This window comes from Bos indicus, chromosome 3 (genome assembly GCF_029378745.1).
Source record: "Bos indicus isolate NIAB-ARS_2022 breed Sahiwal x Tharparkar chromosome 3, NIAB-ARS_B.indTharparkar_mat_pri_1.0, whole genome shotgun sequence".
In the NCBI taxonomy this organism is placed as follows: domain Eukaryota; kingdom Metazoa; phylum Chordata; class Mammalia; order Artiodactyla; family Bovidae; genus Bos; species Bos indicus.
In genome coordinates this window covers 8,852,115-8,870,861 of record NC_091762.1, presented here as the reverse complement: position 1 = coordinate 8,870,861, position 18,747 = coordinate 8,852,115, and the positions used below count along the sequence as shown (strand labels likewise).

At 42.1% G+C, this 18,747-nt stretch overlaps 1 protein-coding gene across 3 annotated transcripts in view; it reads right to left on the bottom strand.

The window, feature by feature from the left end:
• The window catches only part of CD244 (CD244 molecule), a 38,132-nt gene that overhangs the window by 2,673 nt on the left and 16,712 nt on the right, over positions 1-18,747 (bottom strand). Inside the window, exons 2-8 of one of the 3 annotated variants that reach the window (XM_019987677.2) lie at positions 8,542-8,880; positions 8,177-8,452; positions 6,314-6,421; positions 5,805-5,869; positions 5,555-5,668; positions 3,563-3,616; positions 1,797-1,862 (exon numbers count right to left, since the gene is read on the bottom strand). In XM_019987677.2, coding sequence (XP_019843236.2) covers positions 1,797-1,862; positions 3,563-3,616; positions 5,555-5,668; positions 5,805-5,869; positions 6,314-6,421; positions 8,177-8,452; positions 8,542-8,880 — 1,022 coding nt within the window. Of the gene's footprint in view, positions 1-1,796; positions 1,863-3,562; positions 3,617-5,462; positions 5,669-5,804; positions 5,870-6,313; positions 6,422-8,176; positions 8,453-8,541; positions 8,881-18,747 lie in introns of those variants that run through there. The other 2 variants (XR_011565081.1, XM_019987687.2) reach the window with 2 other exon arrangements.

Sequence of the window (18,747 nt, the reverse complement as noted above, 5' to 3'; positions counted from 1 at the left end):
TAACTGATGTGAGAGGTCCCAAAGGAGACTCAGAACCCGGAAAGTCCCTGAAGTTTTCTCACCCAGAATGGTCTAGAATTTTCTACCCCGGGAGTAAACAATGGTGCCCATGGTTTCCAAAGAAGGCACAATACACACTTGCCTATGATATGATATTTCTGAACCAAAGTCAACCACACTCACACACCCCTGAAATTCACACATACACGTATTCCCAGCACCCACACAGACACACACCCTTCAGACAAATCTAATTCAAACACTGCCTCAAACTGTGTATCTTTTCAACACATAGCATACATACGCACGGTTCATGTAAACAGTTCTGCCACACACTTAAGTACCAGTCCTAGCCCATACCCTGAACACGGAGAAACACTGGAGACGTGGGAACTCAGAAGCTTTCTCAGTAGTATACGGAGCTTTCAAAACCTAATACCAAAGCATATGATCACGTGTCTGTGACTATATGTTCATAAACTACAGTGTATAATTTAAATATGGGCTTCTCTCATGGCTCAGCAGTGAAGAACCTGCTTGCCAATGCAGGAGATGAGGATTTGATCCCTGGATTGGGAAGATCCCCTGGAGAAGGAAATGGCAACCCACTCCAGTATTCTTGCCTGATAAATCCCATGGACAGATGAGCCTGGTGGGCTACAGTTCTTGGGGTCACAAAAGAGTCAGACATGATTTAACAACCAAACAACAACATAATTTAAATATAAATATCTCTCATGGAATCTGGGCTTCCTGGGTGCCACTAGTGGTAGAGAACCTGCCTCCCAATACAGGAAACATCAGAGATGCAGGTTCAATCCCTGGGTCAAGAAGATCCCCTGAAGGAGGGCATGGCAACCCACTCCAGTATTCTTGCCTGGAGAATCCAATGGTCAGAGGACCCTGTGGTCCATAGGATCGCAGAATCAGACAGGCCTGAAACAACTTAGTACACATGCATGGTAGAATCCAAGTTGACTTAATGACTTATTAGAAGGGGAGTGAAAGAAAAATCTAAAGATCTTCCCAAACCCTCTCCTCCATTTGACACAAACACAGGAGCCTTGGCCCATATGAGTGCAACACTCCCACAGTTTGGCAGATTCCCAGCTTCCACACTACAGTGGCAAGGTTTTGGCTTCATACTGTGACTCCAGCCTTGGAATTAACCTTCTTCCCACCCTCTTTCTTCCAAGGTAGAAATATGGCCAGGGGCATTAAGATGCCCTACTTTATGGTCCCAGGCACAGGTAACAGCCATGAGCTCAGCTTGGAGCAGGTTTCAAGGGGCCTGTGATGGGTTACCTCAGTCTAGAGACCACCAGCAGCAGGTGACTGGCCAGAACCTTCATCTAAAAGTCAACACTGTGTCTCTCTTGGCCCAGTCTACTCCTCCAGCTGTAGATTATATGCCCCTGCCTTGAAAACCTCTCCAGGACCTCTCAGCATAGCCTCAGCTGGTCTAATGAGGACTAAAGCAGAAAGGAGGTCTAAAGCATCTCCTTTCTGTCTTTGATGGTCTACTGCCTCTCACAAAAACTCACAGAGAAACCAACTCTCCTCCTAATCTCAGAGCTGTTCTTTTTCCCCAAACAGAACCAGAAAGGCATTTCTAGTTGACCCATTAACATTTAAACAGTCATTTCACACAAGCTACTCAAATACACACAGTGGAAGACAACTCACTTGGAAGTACACCCACGCAGACACACAACACACCCTCTGCAAACACATACCTGCATATGCATGGACAAAATACATATCTGTATAAACAGCAGCCCATGGAGAAGACTTACCTTCCAGGAAGCCTGTACCAATGAATACAGTGTATTTGCATTATCTTGTGATGTGGAAGCAGAAGCCTAAAGAAAACAGAAACAAAGCCATTTCAGAAGCACACATCCAGCACAATCCTAGGGAGGCAGGCATCTATCTCTTCCATTCCTCACCCTCAATCTTCCCCAGATGGAAGCTCGAGATGTTAGTGAAAAGAACCCCAGACTAGTTGGGAGGTCAGACAACCTGAATGCTAGTCCTGCTTTGCCATTAAAGATAGCTGCTAGTTGCTGAGTGCTTATTCTGTATATGCATCCTCCCCTAACCCTTATAACACTCCTACAAAATAAGAATGATCATAATTTGCCCCATTCTACAGATGATATTCCAAAAGGGTAAATAGCCCAAGTCAGACAGTGTGCTCACAATAGAAGCAGGATTTAAACCTCAGACTCTCCAAGATTCTCTCTTCAACACCTCAATAGCTCCCTTTGACATCACACCTTCCCTCTTTGGACCTGAACCAGGTGTTCTCAAAGGCAGGTAACCATCCTCTTTTTGCTCAGAGGAGAAATCTCATTCTCACCAGCATCTCAGTCTGAGAGGAGCTCTTCCCTTGCATTTATTTAAATTCCTCTTGTTATAATTCAGAGTGGCTGAAGCCAGAAATTGTCCTTACATCTCTCTTTGACACACTCTGACCCATTATCAGCAAATAACATCATCTTCAGGGGAACAAGAGAAAGCAACACCCAGCTTGGGAATTCCAGAGTGGCTCTGAGTGGTTGGGTGCCTCCCTCCCTCCTTTCCTCTTTCTCTTCCATTTCTCTCCTCTCTTCCTCTCCCTGCATTGCCTCTCCTTGTCCTCTTCCCCTTCCCTTTCTTCTCTTTCTTCATTTCTTGATCTTCCTCTGAAGCTTATCATCATCCCCTAGGAGTTTTCTTTGCCCTGCAACCTAGCCACAAAGCTAAAGAGTTTGTTGCTTGAAGTCTTAGTGTTAAAAAAAAAAAAGTCATTTTTATCAGGAATTTTCATCACTGGCTGCCAGGAGGCAGCATTTCTTTTGAAAAAGATGCCCCACCCTGGATTATCAACAGTCACTTTAGCAGTCACTATTAGAGGTTGCTTCTCTAGTCTATGGACGAAGTCCTACAACCCCAAAATGTTAAAGATGAAGTAGGTAGAGGTAGAGAGAAGACTCGAAAATCATTTGGCTCAGCTTTGTCACAGCAGAGCTATGCGGCCTTGAGCACGTTTAGTTAGACAGTCTGTTTCCTCATCTACGAAATGAGGTTTCTATTAGACCTATTTCGTGAGGTTGTTTTGTGAGATTCAATAAGAAAACGGCATGTTATGTGCTTAGGAAATGTTATTATTAGGTCATAATTAGATAAAGAACAACACAGATGCATTTTCTCCTGAAAACAGGTATAGTTAAGGGCGAGAATGAAAAGTACAAAGTCCCAAGTACAGGGAGCATCAGGAAGAGAAAACAGAAGTTGAGTCCCCTGACAAGTTTCCTCCTCCCACGGGACCACCCTTGCTACCGAGCATGGAAGAGAAAAGAATGTCTGTGTCCGACTTTCCAGCCCTGTTCAGCTGTCAAGACATTCCAGAACTGCATTCATCTATACAAACAACGTAACGCAACTGAGGCCAAGCTGTCTTCCAGACTCCAGGAGCACCAAGGTCTTACTCTGCCATTCAAGGGTGTGAGTTTCTAGGGTGGCATTAGGAAACCCCCATGGGCAGGCATGGGATGGATTCTAAAAACCAGAGTGGTACCTGGGCCTGGATCGTGGAGTAGATGGTATTCCCTTCTCCAAGGGGTTTCTGCTCCTGCACAAAAGATAGTAAAGGGACATATGGTGACATGAGCAGACAGCTGTGTCTGTCTGGACTTGAATTGACTGGGGAGAAACAGGATAAGAAAAGGGGCTCCGGGGAGCATGGGAAGGAGGTGGTCCTTGCACATCTCAGGATGGGGACAGATACTCACCATGGAGCAGTTAGTGTCATGAGTGAGAAACCACCCAAATGTGAAAGAATTGCATCAAATTACCCTGCATAACGGAGTCTCCTGTAACTTGCTTTACTTTGGTAACTTAGAAACTTGCCTTTGCTGACTTTCTGATTAAATTTGCAGTGTAATTATTGACAATGGGCTGAGCTTTGGGTGGGGCTCTAATCTGAGCCTTACCTATTAAGAAGGGGCTTCCCTGGTGGCTCAAACAATAAAGAATCTGCCTACAATGCAGAAGACCCAGGTTCAATCCCTGGGTCGGGAAGATCCCCTAGAGAAGAAAATGGTAACCCACTCCAAAGGACACAAATTTGGGGACCCTAATTGCTCCAAATCCTCCTTTCTAGACCCAGCTTTGGTGGCCAGCTTGCCCTTGGCTTCAATCCAGCCCCATGCAGCTGTAGTGCTGAGTGGAGCCCTGGCCAAGGCCCAGGGCAGGGAGCACACTCCCTCCCTGCTCCCCTCTTCAGCCCTGCCCCACAGGAGACTGGGGAAGTGGCATTTCATGATGCCCTGAGTACACACTGCCAGCTCTGGCTCGGGGAGAGCCCATGGAGCCCATTACAGTCCATTAGACAAGGGACAAGCTGAGCTCCCTGGAAGCAGGACGGCACTGAGAGAAGCAGGGAAGCATCAGCCATCCTCGGAGGCTAGACTCAAGGCATCTGGCAAGAAACAGAAGTTTATGCTTTTCTCTTCTGCCCAGACCGGACTAAAGTATCTCCAGAAAGGTCAAAGCCAGGACCACGTGAAGCTTGAGATATAAGCCTTCAAGCAGAACCCTGGGGACACTAGCGACAGGCCGTGGAGAGATGGGGCCACAAAGGAGGAAGACCTGAGTCAGAAGCAGAGTAACAGGCTTCAGTCCCCAACAGGTCTCTTTCACTCTAAATAGTTTCCCCTGCGTTCTCCTTTTACCTAATTTAAAGTCATCTTTATTCTGCTGGGGAGGAAAGCCTATTTTTACTGAGTATTTGGGCATCAGTGACTGTTGGAAGATGCACTTGCTCCCGGGAACTGTACCAGCATCCAATAGTGATGGGAGAAACAAAGTCTCCTGCAGTTTTTCATGCCCCATTCTTCCAAGGAAAGAGGCCAGGGGAGCTGCTCTAATTCTAAATTCCCTAATTCCAAAGCCTAGACCTTTAGGAAGCTGCTTCTCTGTTCTGTGAGGCCTCACAGGGCCTCACACTGGTCACCAAGAGGAGCTCCACTGCTGGGACTTCCTCCTGAAGTGAAGTATCAGGAATGGGAGTGGGAAGAGGGCCCTTCCTCCCTACACCCATCACCCTTCCCTCCTGGCATTTCAGCTGGGCACTGCCTTTCCCCAAGGCCTGTCCCCACATCCTGCCCTGCTCAGGGGCAGCACAGCCCCCTGCGGTTTCCTCCTCTCTGACACCCCCTGGACAACAGGAGGAGTCGGCCCAACAGCCTGCAGATACTGACTGGCCAGAGACGTTCCCAGAGGAGCTAACCTTTGCCCCAACCTGGTTACTCTTTAGCACCTCAGCCAGACTCAGGCATCTTCTTCCAAAAATACTGTGAGCATAGGTCACAGAGCCAGCTATGAAACTGCTGCGCTTTGTCTAGTCAGACTGGCATCCTACCCAGCCTGGGCAATGATTAAGAAACCCACAAAAATAAACTTGGATTTGCAAGGACCTAAGAATTTGTGGTCAGACACAAAATGCAAGCAGGTTGGACTCTTCCTGGAGCTTATCCTGGCTGGTGAGACCAGGCAGAAATGAGGATACCAGGGCAGCATCCTTTCCCAGTAGGTACAATTCGGCACCAAGATCCCCTTCTGCTTCCTTTGTCTTCTCTGCCCCCTTATTTTCCTCTTCTTCTCCATGGCCAGAGCTAAGAGGCTAACGGAGAAAAGATATATGGGGAGGACTGAGGACAATTTTCTGGTCCTCACTCTCCCCCTGCCCAGAATGGCCATCCTCCAAAGAATATCTCTCAGACTAACTGAGAGAAATCCCAGCCCCTAGCATATCGTACTTGATTACTCCTGGTTCGCAGGTTGTTGACATCTTCATAGATTGTCAGAACTTTTGGGCTTGTCCCTGTTAGAGGAGGGAAGCAAAGAAAAGAGCTGCAGAGATCTCCAGAAGATGTTCCATCCAGGCTTCCACTTCTGGCAGTCCCATCTCCATCCCATATGACTTAGACCTTGAGGAAAGTTCTAGAAAGTAGGCAGGTTACTGTTTTTCCAGGATACCTGAAAAGCACAGTGGCAGCAACCTCGCCTGACATACCTATTCTATCAGGCCAGACAGACTGCAGGCACATTTGCACATTGGGGAACAGGCTGTAGGCATTCAGCAGCTACCCCAGAGGGCAAGAACAGAAAGAGGGCCCAGCGGCCACTGCCACCCCTCCACCAACCATACACACACACACACACACACACACACACACACACACACACTGCTCAATTTACTGGGGGCCCAGGCACATGCCACTGGCGATGTCAAATCAGGCGACACATCTAGGGATTCTGCACTTACGTGACTGCTTCCTCTTCCTCCTCCACACACAGATGTAGGTGAGGGTGCTCAGGAACAGTGCCACGAGGAGAATCACGATGCTCACCAAAATGATCAGAAAGGTGAAATCTGAGGGATATGAAAGACACGAGCCTTGAGTGCTAAGCCCTCTCTCTTCTCCCTTCCCTCCATCTGCTGCGGAATCTGTTTCAGAACCACACTCCCCTCTCAGGTGGCTGGTCTCCTCCCACCCTGTGAATTCACCATCAAAGTCACCTCCCTACTCATTTGGGCAACCTCCCTTGAGTGATGCTAAGATCATGGGTATTAGTATCTCACAGACCTGGCTCGATTCTAATTCTATAGACTCCGTGCTCTTGGATAATGTCCTTAACCTCTCTGAGCCTGTTTTCTCACTTAGAGAAAGGAGATAATGTTATCTACACATGGGGGTTAATTATGACTTTAATATATGTAAAACATCTGGCACAGCAAAGGTTACATCCATTCATTCTTTTGTTTTTAACTCAACAAACATTTGTTGGGCACCTACTATGTGCCAGGCAATCTTCCATATCACCTTCTGTTATTCCTGCCTTCACTGCTCTTCTTCATTCAAACTTTAACATTTGTGTCACAAATGTAGCCTGATACATAACCCAACCAACATGGGGAGAAGGGAAATGAGCTGATGTTCCAGGTGCCAGCTGACTAGCCTCCTTACAAACATAATTATAATCTTAGCAGCACTTCTGTGAGATACTTATTATTATCATCCCTGCTGCTGCTGCTAAGTCGCTTCAGTCATGTCTGACTCTGTGCGACCCCAGAGACGGCAGCCCACCAGGCTCCCCCATCCCTGGGATTCTCCAGGCAAGAACACTGAAGTGGGCTGCCATTTCCTTCTCCAATGCATGAAAGTGAAAAGTGAAAGTGAAAGTCGATCAGTCGTGTCTGACTCTTTATGACCCCATGGACTGCAGCCTACCAGGCTCCTTTGTCCATGGGATTTTCTAGGCAAGAGTGCCGGAGTGGGGTGCCATTGCCTTCTCCGATCATCCCTAGTTTACTCAAAAGAAAAACTGAGGTGCAGAGATGTAATGAATCAGCTTGAGATCAGAGAGCTAGTGAATGATGAAGCCATGGTTGGCATGAACAAAACTCCAGTGTCCTTGTCACGCCATATTCCTTCAGCTTGTTTCTTTTTTGCTCATGAGTGTTTAGTTTGTTGCTGTATTTGGGTAGAAGTTCCTTGAGGATGGGGACAGCAGGTTTTTTCCTGTGTCCCCTATGCTGATACCTATGCTAATCACACATTAAGTCTTTGTTTATATAATTAAAAGTGGTGTAAACTTAACTCAGAAAAAAAGAAAAAAAAACTTAACTCAGGATAACTCTTAGAATGAGCATAAGCAAAAAAAGAAAAAACACGAACTCTTCTAAGTACCCCCAAGATGATCTTGATGACCACGTGACCCAGAGTACAGTGCAGAGCATAGTTACCTCTTGGGAAACTATATGGCTTGGGGGAGTTATCACTCAGGAGGAGGAAGGAGGTCTCCATCAGTCTCTCAGAAAAAGAATGTAATGATCAGCACCCACGTCAGGGCAGTGACTCATCAAACAACTAAGCATTCCCTACACGAAGGAGAAATTCACATCTCCCAGAAGGAAGTTCTTTATGGGGATAGAATTCTTCCTCAACCAAGACAGCCCTGGTTTTACAGGGACTGTATGCCTAGAGGTCAAGGCTTACCTTGGGAAGGGCTGCAAAGCTCTGTAGGAGCCAGTCAGGGGATCTCATATCAAGTCTCCTTTGCAATGAGCCTGGCTGTGGGGCTCCACACCTTCAGCCCCTCTTATTGCCCAAAGTGCTCCACTTACCTTGGTGGTCACTCTGACAGCCCTGAGTTAGTTGGAGGCTGTGGTTTGCCCAACTGACTGGATTGCTGACATTGCAGGTATATACGTGTGAAGCATTGACATCAATGTTCTCCACCAGTTCTGTGATGTTCCCAGGTATCTGGATCAGATTACTCCCTTTATACCAAGCATAGCTCACATCACCACCTCTGGCGACTGAGCAGGACAGAGTCACTTGACAAATGCCCCCATCCAGGACCTTCCACTTCTCCACCAGATGGGGCTTCTCAACACGATCTAGAAGCAGAGATTCTGATCAGAAAGATGCTGGAAATACAAGCCCTGCAAGAGTTACAGGGGCAAGATGAGCTGTCCTGAGGACTCACCAAATATAGAAACATTGAACCGGTGTTTCCAAACATTCCCAGCGTGACTGGTGACCTCCAGGATGTAGAGGCCACTGTCCTGTGGCTGAGCTGCCTCGATGAGAAGAGTGAAGTCTTTGCTTGTAAAATTGAAGCTTTTGTTGAAACAGTTTGGATTCTGACCCAAAGTTCTCCTTACTTCGATCCGGCCAGAATAATTGCTCCAAGACCATGTAAAACAATTACTTGAATTTGAGTATGGTTGAATCTTCCATTTAACAGAGTATGTATTTGTTTGTAAGCTGCGGGGGCGTAACCAGACAGGCTCTCCTGAGATTCCAACCACATGATCAGTAGAACCTAGGAATTACAGGAAAGAGAACCTATGCTGGAGCTGGAAGAAAGGGTATCAAGCCTGAGCAATGTGGATTATTGGATGTGACCTCCCTTAAACCAAGAGGATGGAAATGCATATGAAGAGCCCGGAGTCTAAGAAAACCTGAAAGTCTATCTCCCTTATCTGCCTCCCCTACCCCACGCTCTGTGCCCTCGTCTGAAGAGCCCACAAACAAGTAACAACAGTGACAATTTCTTGACTGCTTATTATGGGACAGGAAGATTTTAAACACTGTACATATTTTTACTTTTTCACTTTACAATGACTCAAAAAGGGTCTTAGCCCCATTTTAGAGATGAGGAAACTGAGTTAGAAAGAACTTAAAAGTAATTGGACCAAGTTACACAGAGAAAGATGAATCCAAAATCCAGTCAATTTGGCTTTAGAGGACAAATCCTTAACCAGTATGTTTTAAATATCGTATATGAAGTCTCTCTTTCCCTGTAGGGCTGAGGTAAGCAACAGTGGCCAGCAGTGACTACTGGGAATTCTTTTTATTTTTTAATTTTCAGTTTTAATTGGAGGATAATTGCTTTACAGTACTGTGTTGGTTTCTGCCATGTATCAGCATGTATCAGTCATAGATATATATACATGTCCCCTTCCCCTTGAACCTCCCTCCCATCTCCCACCCCATCTCACCTCTCTAAGTTGTTATAGAGCACCCGGGTTGAGCTCCTTGCGTCATACAGCAAATTCCCACAATCTATTTTACATACAGTAACATACATGTTTTAATGTTACTCTTTCCATTCATCTCCCGCTCCTTCCCTCACTGTGTCCATAAGTCTGTTCTCTATATCTGCATCTCCATTAATGCTCTGCAAATAGGTTCATCAGTTTCATCTTTCTAGATTTCACATACATGTGTTAATATGTGTTTTTCTCTTTCTGACCTACTTAACTCTGTATAAATAGGCTCTACGTTCATTAGCATTGACTCAGATGTGTTCTTTTTTATGGCTGTGTAATATTCCATTGTATATATGCACCACAACTTCTTTGCCCATTTATCTGTTGATGGACATCTAGGTTGCTCCCATGCCCTAGCTATTGTAAACAGTGCTGCAGTGAATATGTGTACATGTGTCTTTTCAATTATGGTTTCAAATGACCAGACCCAGTAAGGTTAACTGCTCAAGCTGAACTCATAGCTCCATCATCTGTCCTCCCATAGAACTAGAACTAGATTCATAATCCTTTCTTTTAGCACTTAAAGTGTTCGTTTTAGGACTGTGATCATTATTCATTAAGGTTTGTCAAATTTTTAGTTACCAGAAATTATCCACAGGATTGTTCCATAGAAAACAAATCAAGAGAGAAAAATAAAACTATACTACCAAAGTATATCCCAGTACATCCCTCCCAAAGGACAAAGAAGGGGACTAATGACCATGGGAGTGCGACATAGAGCTGCTTGTCATTGCCTATGCTAGAGCACCCCACTGCAATCAACGTAAACAAGTGGAAATTCCTGTGGCCATTTTTGTCAGGGAAGCTATGCAGCATGGCCCAGTGGATGCAGGGACAGGTGGATGCCTGTCTGAGTGGGTTGAAAAGGGTCAGGGAGAATCTGCAGGAGAGAACAGAAGATGGAGGTAGTTATACAAACATATTTTTTCAAATGGAGAACATTGAGAATAGAGCATTGGAGAGAGATTTCTAGATGTCCACATGCATTATAAACATTCACTCCTAACCATACATTCACACTGGCATTTTCTCAAGAGACTAAGTAAACAATTAAAAGACTTATAATTACTATTTGGTGAATATAATATGATTCTCTGATTTGACACTCCTAAAAGTAAAACACATGGAGATCCTATTCATATTCCTATGACTTGAACTGGCTCTGCTCATTACCAGACCAAAAGCAGAGACTATGCTATACACCTCCGTGACTGTCTCTTGAGATCCTGCCACTATCTAAAGATCTTGAGAACAAGGGTGAACAATAAAATAATTACTAAACCTACAAAAAGGACATGCACTGTACTCACCAATTATGTAGCCTTTACTGAATCCCTACTGTACCCAGGCCCCTAAAAAGGCAGAGCCTCTTCATGAATAAGATACGATTCTTGATGCCAGAGAATTTATGATCTGGAAATAGAACATGTTTTCATTCTGCACCATACACGTCAACATTGAGATAAATAATCATCTAAGCAATTCTAATTCCACTAATGGAAGACTAGATTAAGACATGCAGCCAATGCTTCCACTGAAAATAACTAGAAAAATGGGCAAAGTATAAACATATGTTGTTAACAGCATCAGAGAGCTAATAAAGTCATATAAAGTTATAGGTCCAAGATCTGTAGGAAGGAAATTCAGAGAAGTGAGACCAGCATTTTTGACTCCTGCTCCTTAGAGGCATCTTCTGAGTCCATAAAAAGCAGCTGAAAAGCTGAGAAGCTGAGCAGAGTTTACAGTAAACTCGAGGATCTAAAAGAACATGGAGTTCAGAACATCTTGATAGGAAGTGGGTACACCTAAATTCATCATATTTGGGGTTGGTACCACAAAGAGGTACACAGTAAAAGTAAGGGTGAATAAGGAATAGGCCAGCTCTCATAGAGATTAAAGCCAAATTTTGAATAATCTCAACCCTGGATTGGATTAACATTATAAAAAATCTCCAGTATTTCTAATCTAGCTGCCTATTAGAGACAAATATAAATTATTCCTGTAGGAAAATAACAAAAGCCAGCACATTACATATTTCTAAAATTTTTCATACAACAATGTCCAAAATGAAATAAAGGATAAACAGACGTAAGAAGAAGAAACATGTCCATAAACCAAGAGAACTAGGCCCAAGGGACATTTAAATAATAATGTTATCAATCATAAGCTTTAAAGTAATTTTGTTTAACATGTTTAAGGAAATAAAATATGCTTGAGAATTATAGCAAAGAACAAGTGTGATAGAAAGCAAAAGTGGCCATGCTCTCTGCAATGTGACTTTGTAGCTCTTTCCATCATCAAGAGATAGTTCCCTTTCCCATCTCTGTAACCAGGCTGGCCTTTTGAAGAGAATGCAGCAAAAATTAGGTTCTGTTAGTTCTAAGCCTAAATCTACAGGGGCATTGCACATGCCTCTTGGAATGTGCCTTTACATGTTCTCTTGAAACCTGTCTAGCTGACATATAAACAAGACTCGGATAGCCTTCTGGGGGATGAGAGCTCACACGGGGCAAGCTAAGGCCGTCTTGGATCCACCATCACCAGCCAATCTGGCAGCTCACCATATTTGCATAAATGGTGCAGGCTGAAATGAAAAGAGTAACTCAGTTGACCTCTGCCCAAGTTGCCAACTAGTGGAATCATTGACTAAATAAGTGGTGGTTGTTTTAAACTAATAAGATTGGAGGTGCTTCATTGTACAGCAATAATTACCTGAAAAAATGAAATTTTTTAGGTTCTGTTAGTTCTAACCCTAAGATCTGAGAGCCAAATGAAAACGAGCCAACTCATTAGAAAAAACCCTGATGCTTGGAAGTATTGAAGGCAGGAGGAGAAGGGGACGTCAGAGGATGAGATAGTTGGATGGCATCACTGACTCAATGGACATGAGTCTGAGCAGCTTTGGGAGATGGTGAAGGACAGGGAAGCCTGGATTTGTGGCAGTCCATGGGGTTACAAAGAGTTGGGCGTGACTGAGTGATTGAACAACAGCAAAAATGAAAATTGTAGAAATAAAACATAAAATAACTGAAAATTTAACTCAATTGAGAACTTTTATGATTACAACAGTATGAAAACTGTTTCTTTTTTCACAGAAAGAAAAATGAGAAAAGAACAAACATATGGAGACTAAACAACGTGCTCCTAAAAAGCCAATGGGTCAACAATGAAATCAAAAAAGAAATCAGAAAAAGCCTGTAGATAAATTAAAATGAAAACATAGTCTTAGATTATGTTTTATAACAAAGATTATAACCTCATGAGATAACCTTTAGAGTTATCAAAGATAATGATGTCATAACCTTATGAGTTAACAAACATAACCTTATGAGATGCAGCAAAAGCAGTTCTAAGAGGGAAGTTCATAGCAATATAGGCCCACCTCAAAAAAATAAGAAAAATCTCAAAAAAGCTACCTATAGCCTAAAAGAATTAGAAAAAGAAGAACAAACAAAACCCAAAGTCAGCATACGGAAGAAAATAATGAAGATCAGAGAGAAAATAGAGATCAAAAAACAATAGAAAAGATCAGTAGCTATATATGACAAACCCACAGCAAACATTATCCTCAATGGTGAAAAATGGAAAGCATTTCCCCTAAAGTCGGGAACAAGACAAGGGTGCCCACTTTCACCACTACTATTCAACATAGTTTTGGAAGTTTTGGCCACAGAAATCAGAGCAGAAAAAGAAATAAAAGGAATCCAGATTGGAAAAGAAGAAGTAAAACTCTCACTGTTTGCAGATGACATGATCCTCTACATAGAAAACCCTAAAGACTCCACCAGAAAATTACTAGAGCTAATCAATGAATATAGTAAAGTTGCAGGATATAAAATCAACACACAGAAATCCCTTGCATTCCTATACACTAATAATGAGAAAATAGAAAGAGAAATTAAGGAAACAATTCCATTCACCATTGCAATGAAAAGAATAAAATACTTAGGAATATATCTAAGAAACTAAAGACCTATATATAGAAAACTATAAAACACTGGTGAAAGAAATCAACTGCTAACTGCTAAGTCACTTCAGTCATGTCCGACTATGTGCAACCCCATAGACGGCAGCCCACCAGACTCCCCCATCCCTGGGATTCTCCAGGCAAGAACACTGGAGTGGGTTGCCATCTCCCTCTCCAATGCATGAAAGTGAAAAGTAAAAGTGAAGTCGCTCATTCATGTCCGACCCTCAGCGATCCCATGGACTGCAGCCTACCAGGCTCCTTCATCCATGGGGTTTTCCAGGCAAGAGTACTGGAGTGGGGCGCCATTGCCTTCTCCAGAAAGAAATCAAAGAGGACACAAGTAGATGGAGAAATATACCATGTTCATGGATCGGTAGAATCAATATAGTGAAAATGAGTATACTACCCAGAGCAATCTATAGATTCAATGCAATCCCTATCAAGCTACCAATGGTATGTTTCACAGAGCTAGAACAAATAATTTCACAATTTGTATGGAACTACAAAAAACCTCGAATAGCCAAAGCAATCTTGAGAAAGAAGAATGGAACTGGAGGCATCAACCTGCATGACTTCAGGCTCTACTACAAAGCCACAGTCATCAAGACAGTATGGTACTGGCACAAGGACAGAAATATAGACCAATGGAACAAAATAGAAAGCCCAGAGATAAACCCACGCACCTATGGACACCTTATCTTTGACAAAGGAGGCAAGAACATACAATGGAGAAAAGACAAACTCTTTAACAAGTGGTGCTGGGAAAACTGGTCAACCACTTGTAAAAGAATGACACTAGAACACTTTCTAACACCATACACAAAAATAAACTCAAAATGGATTAAAGATCTAAACATAAGACCAGAAACTATAAAACTCTTGGAGGAGAACATAGGCAAAACAGTCTCCAACATAAATCACAGCAGGATCCTCTATGACCCACCTCCCAGAATATTGGAAATAAAGGCAAAAATAGACAAATGGGATCTAATTAAAATTAAAAGCTTCTGCACAACAAAAGAAACTATAAGCAAGGTGAAAAGACAGCCTTCAGAATGGGAGAAAATAATAGCAAATGAAGCAACTGACAAACAACTAATCTCAAAAATATACAAGCAACTCCTACAGCTCAATTCCAGAAAAATAAATGACCCAATCAAAAAATGGGCCAAAGAACTAAATAGACATTTCTCCAAAGAAGACATATAGATGGCTAACAAACACATGAAAAAATGCTCAACATCACTCATTATCAGAGAAATGCAAATCAAAACCACAATGAGGGACCATTTCATGCCAGTCAGAATGGCTGTGATCCAAAAGTCTACAAGCAATAAATGCTGGAGAGGATGTGGAGAAAAGGGAACCCTCTTACACTGTTGGTGGGAATGCAAACTAGTACAGCCACTATGGAGAACAGTGTGGAGATTCCTTTAAAAACTGGAAATAGAACTGCCATATGATCCAGCAATCCCACTGCTGGGCATACACACCGAGGAAACCAGAATTGAAAGAGACACGTGTACCCCAAAGTTCATCGCAGCACTGTTTATAATAGCTAGGACATGGAAGCAACCTAGATGTCCATCAGCAGATGAATGGATAAGAAAGCTGTGGTACATATACAGAATGGAGTATTACTCAGCCATTAAAAAGAATATATTTGAATCAGTTCTAATGAGGTAGATGAAACTGGAGCCTATTATACAGAGTGAAGTAAGCCAGAAGGACAAACACCAATACAGTATACTAACGCATATATATGGAATTTAGAAAGATGGTAATGACAACCCTGTATGGGAGATGGCAAAAGAGACACAGATGTATAGAACAGTCTTTTGGACTCTGTGGGAGAGGGAGGGGGGGATGATTTGGGAGAATGGCATTGAAACATGTATAATATCATATGTGAAATGAATCGCCAGTCCAGGTTCGATGCAGGATACAGGATGCTTGGGGCTGGTGCACTGGGATGACCCAGAGGGATGTTATGGGGAGGGAGGTGGGAGGGGGGTTCAGGATGGGGAACACGTGTACACCTGTGGTGGATTCATGTTGATGTATGGCAAAACCAATATAATATTGTAAAGCAATTAGCCTCTAATTAAAATAAATAAATTTTTAAAAAGAAAAGATCAATAAGTCCAAGAGTTAATTTTTTGAAAAGGTGAACAAAATCAACAAATCTCTAGCCAGGCTCACCAAGAAGAAAAGAGAGAGGACCCAAATAAACAAAATAAGAAATGTAAGAGAAGACATTTTAACCACTGAAACCACAAAAAAACATTTTTTAAAAAACTGAGAACACAGTGAATAGTTTATATGTAAGCAAGTTGGACAACCTGGAAGAAATTAACAAGTTTCTAGAAACATATAGCCAGCTAAAACTGAGTCAAGAAGAAACAGACCATTCAAACACACTGATCACTACAAGTGAAATAGAATCTATAATTTAACAAAACTCCCTGCAAACAAAATCCAAGACTGGACAGCTTTACTAAGGAATTCTACCGAACATACCAAAAAGAATTTCTACCTATCCTTCTCAAACTATTCCAAAAAATTTAAGAGGAGGAAACAGTCCCAAATTTATTCTACAAAGCCACCATAATCGTGATACCAAAACCAGACAAAGACACAACAAAAGAAAATTATAGGCCAATATCTTTAATGAATATAGATGCAAAAATCCTTAATAAAATATTAGCAAACTGAATCCAACATTACATAAAAAGGGATCATACACTATGACCAAGTTGCTTTCATTCCAGCGTCATGAGGATGGTTCAACATACATAAATCAATCAGTGTGATACATCACATTCATACAAGGAAAGATAAAACATGATTATCTCAATAGACACAGGAAATGCACTTGACAAAATTCAACATCCACTCATGATATTAAAAAAAAAAAAACTCTTACCACACTGGTTATAGAGGGAACATATCTCAACATAATAAAAGTCATTTATGACAAAGCCATAGTCAACATAATACTCAATGGTGAAAAGCTGAAAGTCTTTCTGCTAAAATTTGGAATAAGAAAAAATTCCGATTTTCCCCACTTCTATTCAATATAGTATTGGAAGTCCTAGACACAGCAATCCAACAAGAAAAACAAATAAAAGGTATCCAAATTGGAAAGAAAGATGTAAATTTGTTAGCAGATGACAAAATACTATATATAGAAAACCCTAAAGATTCCACACAAAAACAATTAGAACTAATATCTGAATTCAGCAAGGTAACAGAATGTAAGATTAATACAGAGAAATCAGTTACATTTCTTTACACTAACAATGAAATATCAGAAAGGGAATGTAAAAAAGAAAAAACAATACCTTTTAAAATCACCCCCCCCACACACACACACACAAAAAAAAATTCTTAGGAATAAACCTGACCAAAGAGGTAAAAGACTTATATGCTGGGAACTATAAAACATTAATAAAGGAAATTAAAGATGATTCAAAGAAATGGAAAGATATCTCATACCCTTGGATTAATTAATTAAAAATATTAATTATTGTTAAACTGCCCATATTACCCAAAGCAATCTACAGATTTAATACAACTCTACCAAATTACTCATGACACTTTTCACCAAACTAGAACAAATAATCTTAAAATTATTTTATGGAATCATAATAGACCCAGAATAGCCAAAGCAATACTCAAGAAAAAGAACAAAGCAAGAGGCATAACCCTCCATGCTTCGGATAAACACTACAAAGCTACAGTAATCAGAACTGTGTGGTACTGGCACAAAAACAGACATATGGATCAATGGAACAGACTAGAAAGCCCAGAAATAAACCTACATATCTTCAGTCAATTAATCTTCAACAAAGAAGGCAAGAATATAGAATGGGAAAAAGATAGCTTCTTCTGTAAGTGGTACTGGGAAATTTGATAGTTGAATACAAATCAATGAAGTTAGAACACACCCTCACACCATCATGCACATCAGAGTAGTCTCCACTCAGATGCGGGTTAGTGGGTTAGAGAATGAGAGTCAGGCTCTGCCACTTGGATTGACTCTTCCTTTAACAAATGATTTCTCTGTAGCCGGCAAGGCTGTTTTATAGCATTTTAACCACAGTAGAACTTCTTCCAAAATTGAAGTCAATCCATTCAAACCCTGCTGCTTCTTTATCAACTAAATTTATGTAATATTCTGAATCCTTTGCTGTCGTTTTAACAACTGATTGTGTTCACCATCTCTTATGAGTGCAGTTTGTGGCAACACAAAACAATTGCAATAATGACATCAAAGGTCACTGATCACAGATCATCATTACAAATATAATAATAATGAAAACATCTGAAATATTGAGGGAATAACCCAAATGTGACAAGGAGACACAAAGTGAGCAAATGCTGCTGTTGGGAAAACAGAGCTAACAGACTTCTATGACACAGGGTTGATATAAACCTACAATAACATGAAGTTCAATAAAACAAGGTATGCCTATTTATAACTGACAACCCAACAAAAAATGGCAGAAGACCGGCAGGCAGGCACTTGATAAAAACCTGATACCCAATTGGCAAACAAGCAGCAAAAAGGTCCCCAACATTGTTGGTTATCAGAAAATAATGAGAATACTATATCTGCACCAAAATGGCTAAAAGACTGAAAATTCCAAGTGTTGGCAGGGATGAGATTCAATTGAGGCTCTCATTCATTGCTAGGGAGAGTCCAAATTGGCACAGTTACTTTGGAAAACTGACAATATCTTTTAAAACTAAAGTTCAGATCAGATCAGATCAGTTGCTCAGTCATGTCGGACTCTTTGTGACCCCATGAATCGCAGCACGCCAGGCCTCCCTGTCCAACACCAACTCCCGGAGTTCACTCAGACTCACGTCCATCGAGTCAGTGATGCCATCCAGCCATCTCATCCTCTATCGACCCCTTCTCCTCCTGCCCCCAATCCCTCCCAGCATCAGAGTCTTTGCCAATGAGTCAACTCTTCGCATGAGGTTGCCAAAGTACTGGAGTTTCAGCTTTAGCATCATTCCTTCCAAAGAAATCCCAGGGCTGATCTCCTTCACAATGGACTGGTTGGATTTCCTTGCAGTCCAAGGGACTCTCAAGAGTCTTCTCCAACACCACAGTTCAAAAGCATCAGTTCTTCAGTGCTCAGCTTTCTTCACAGTC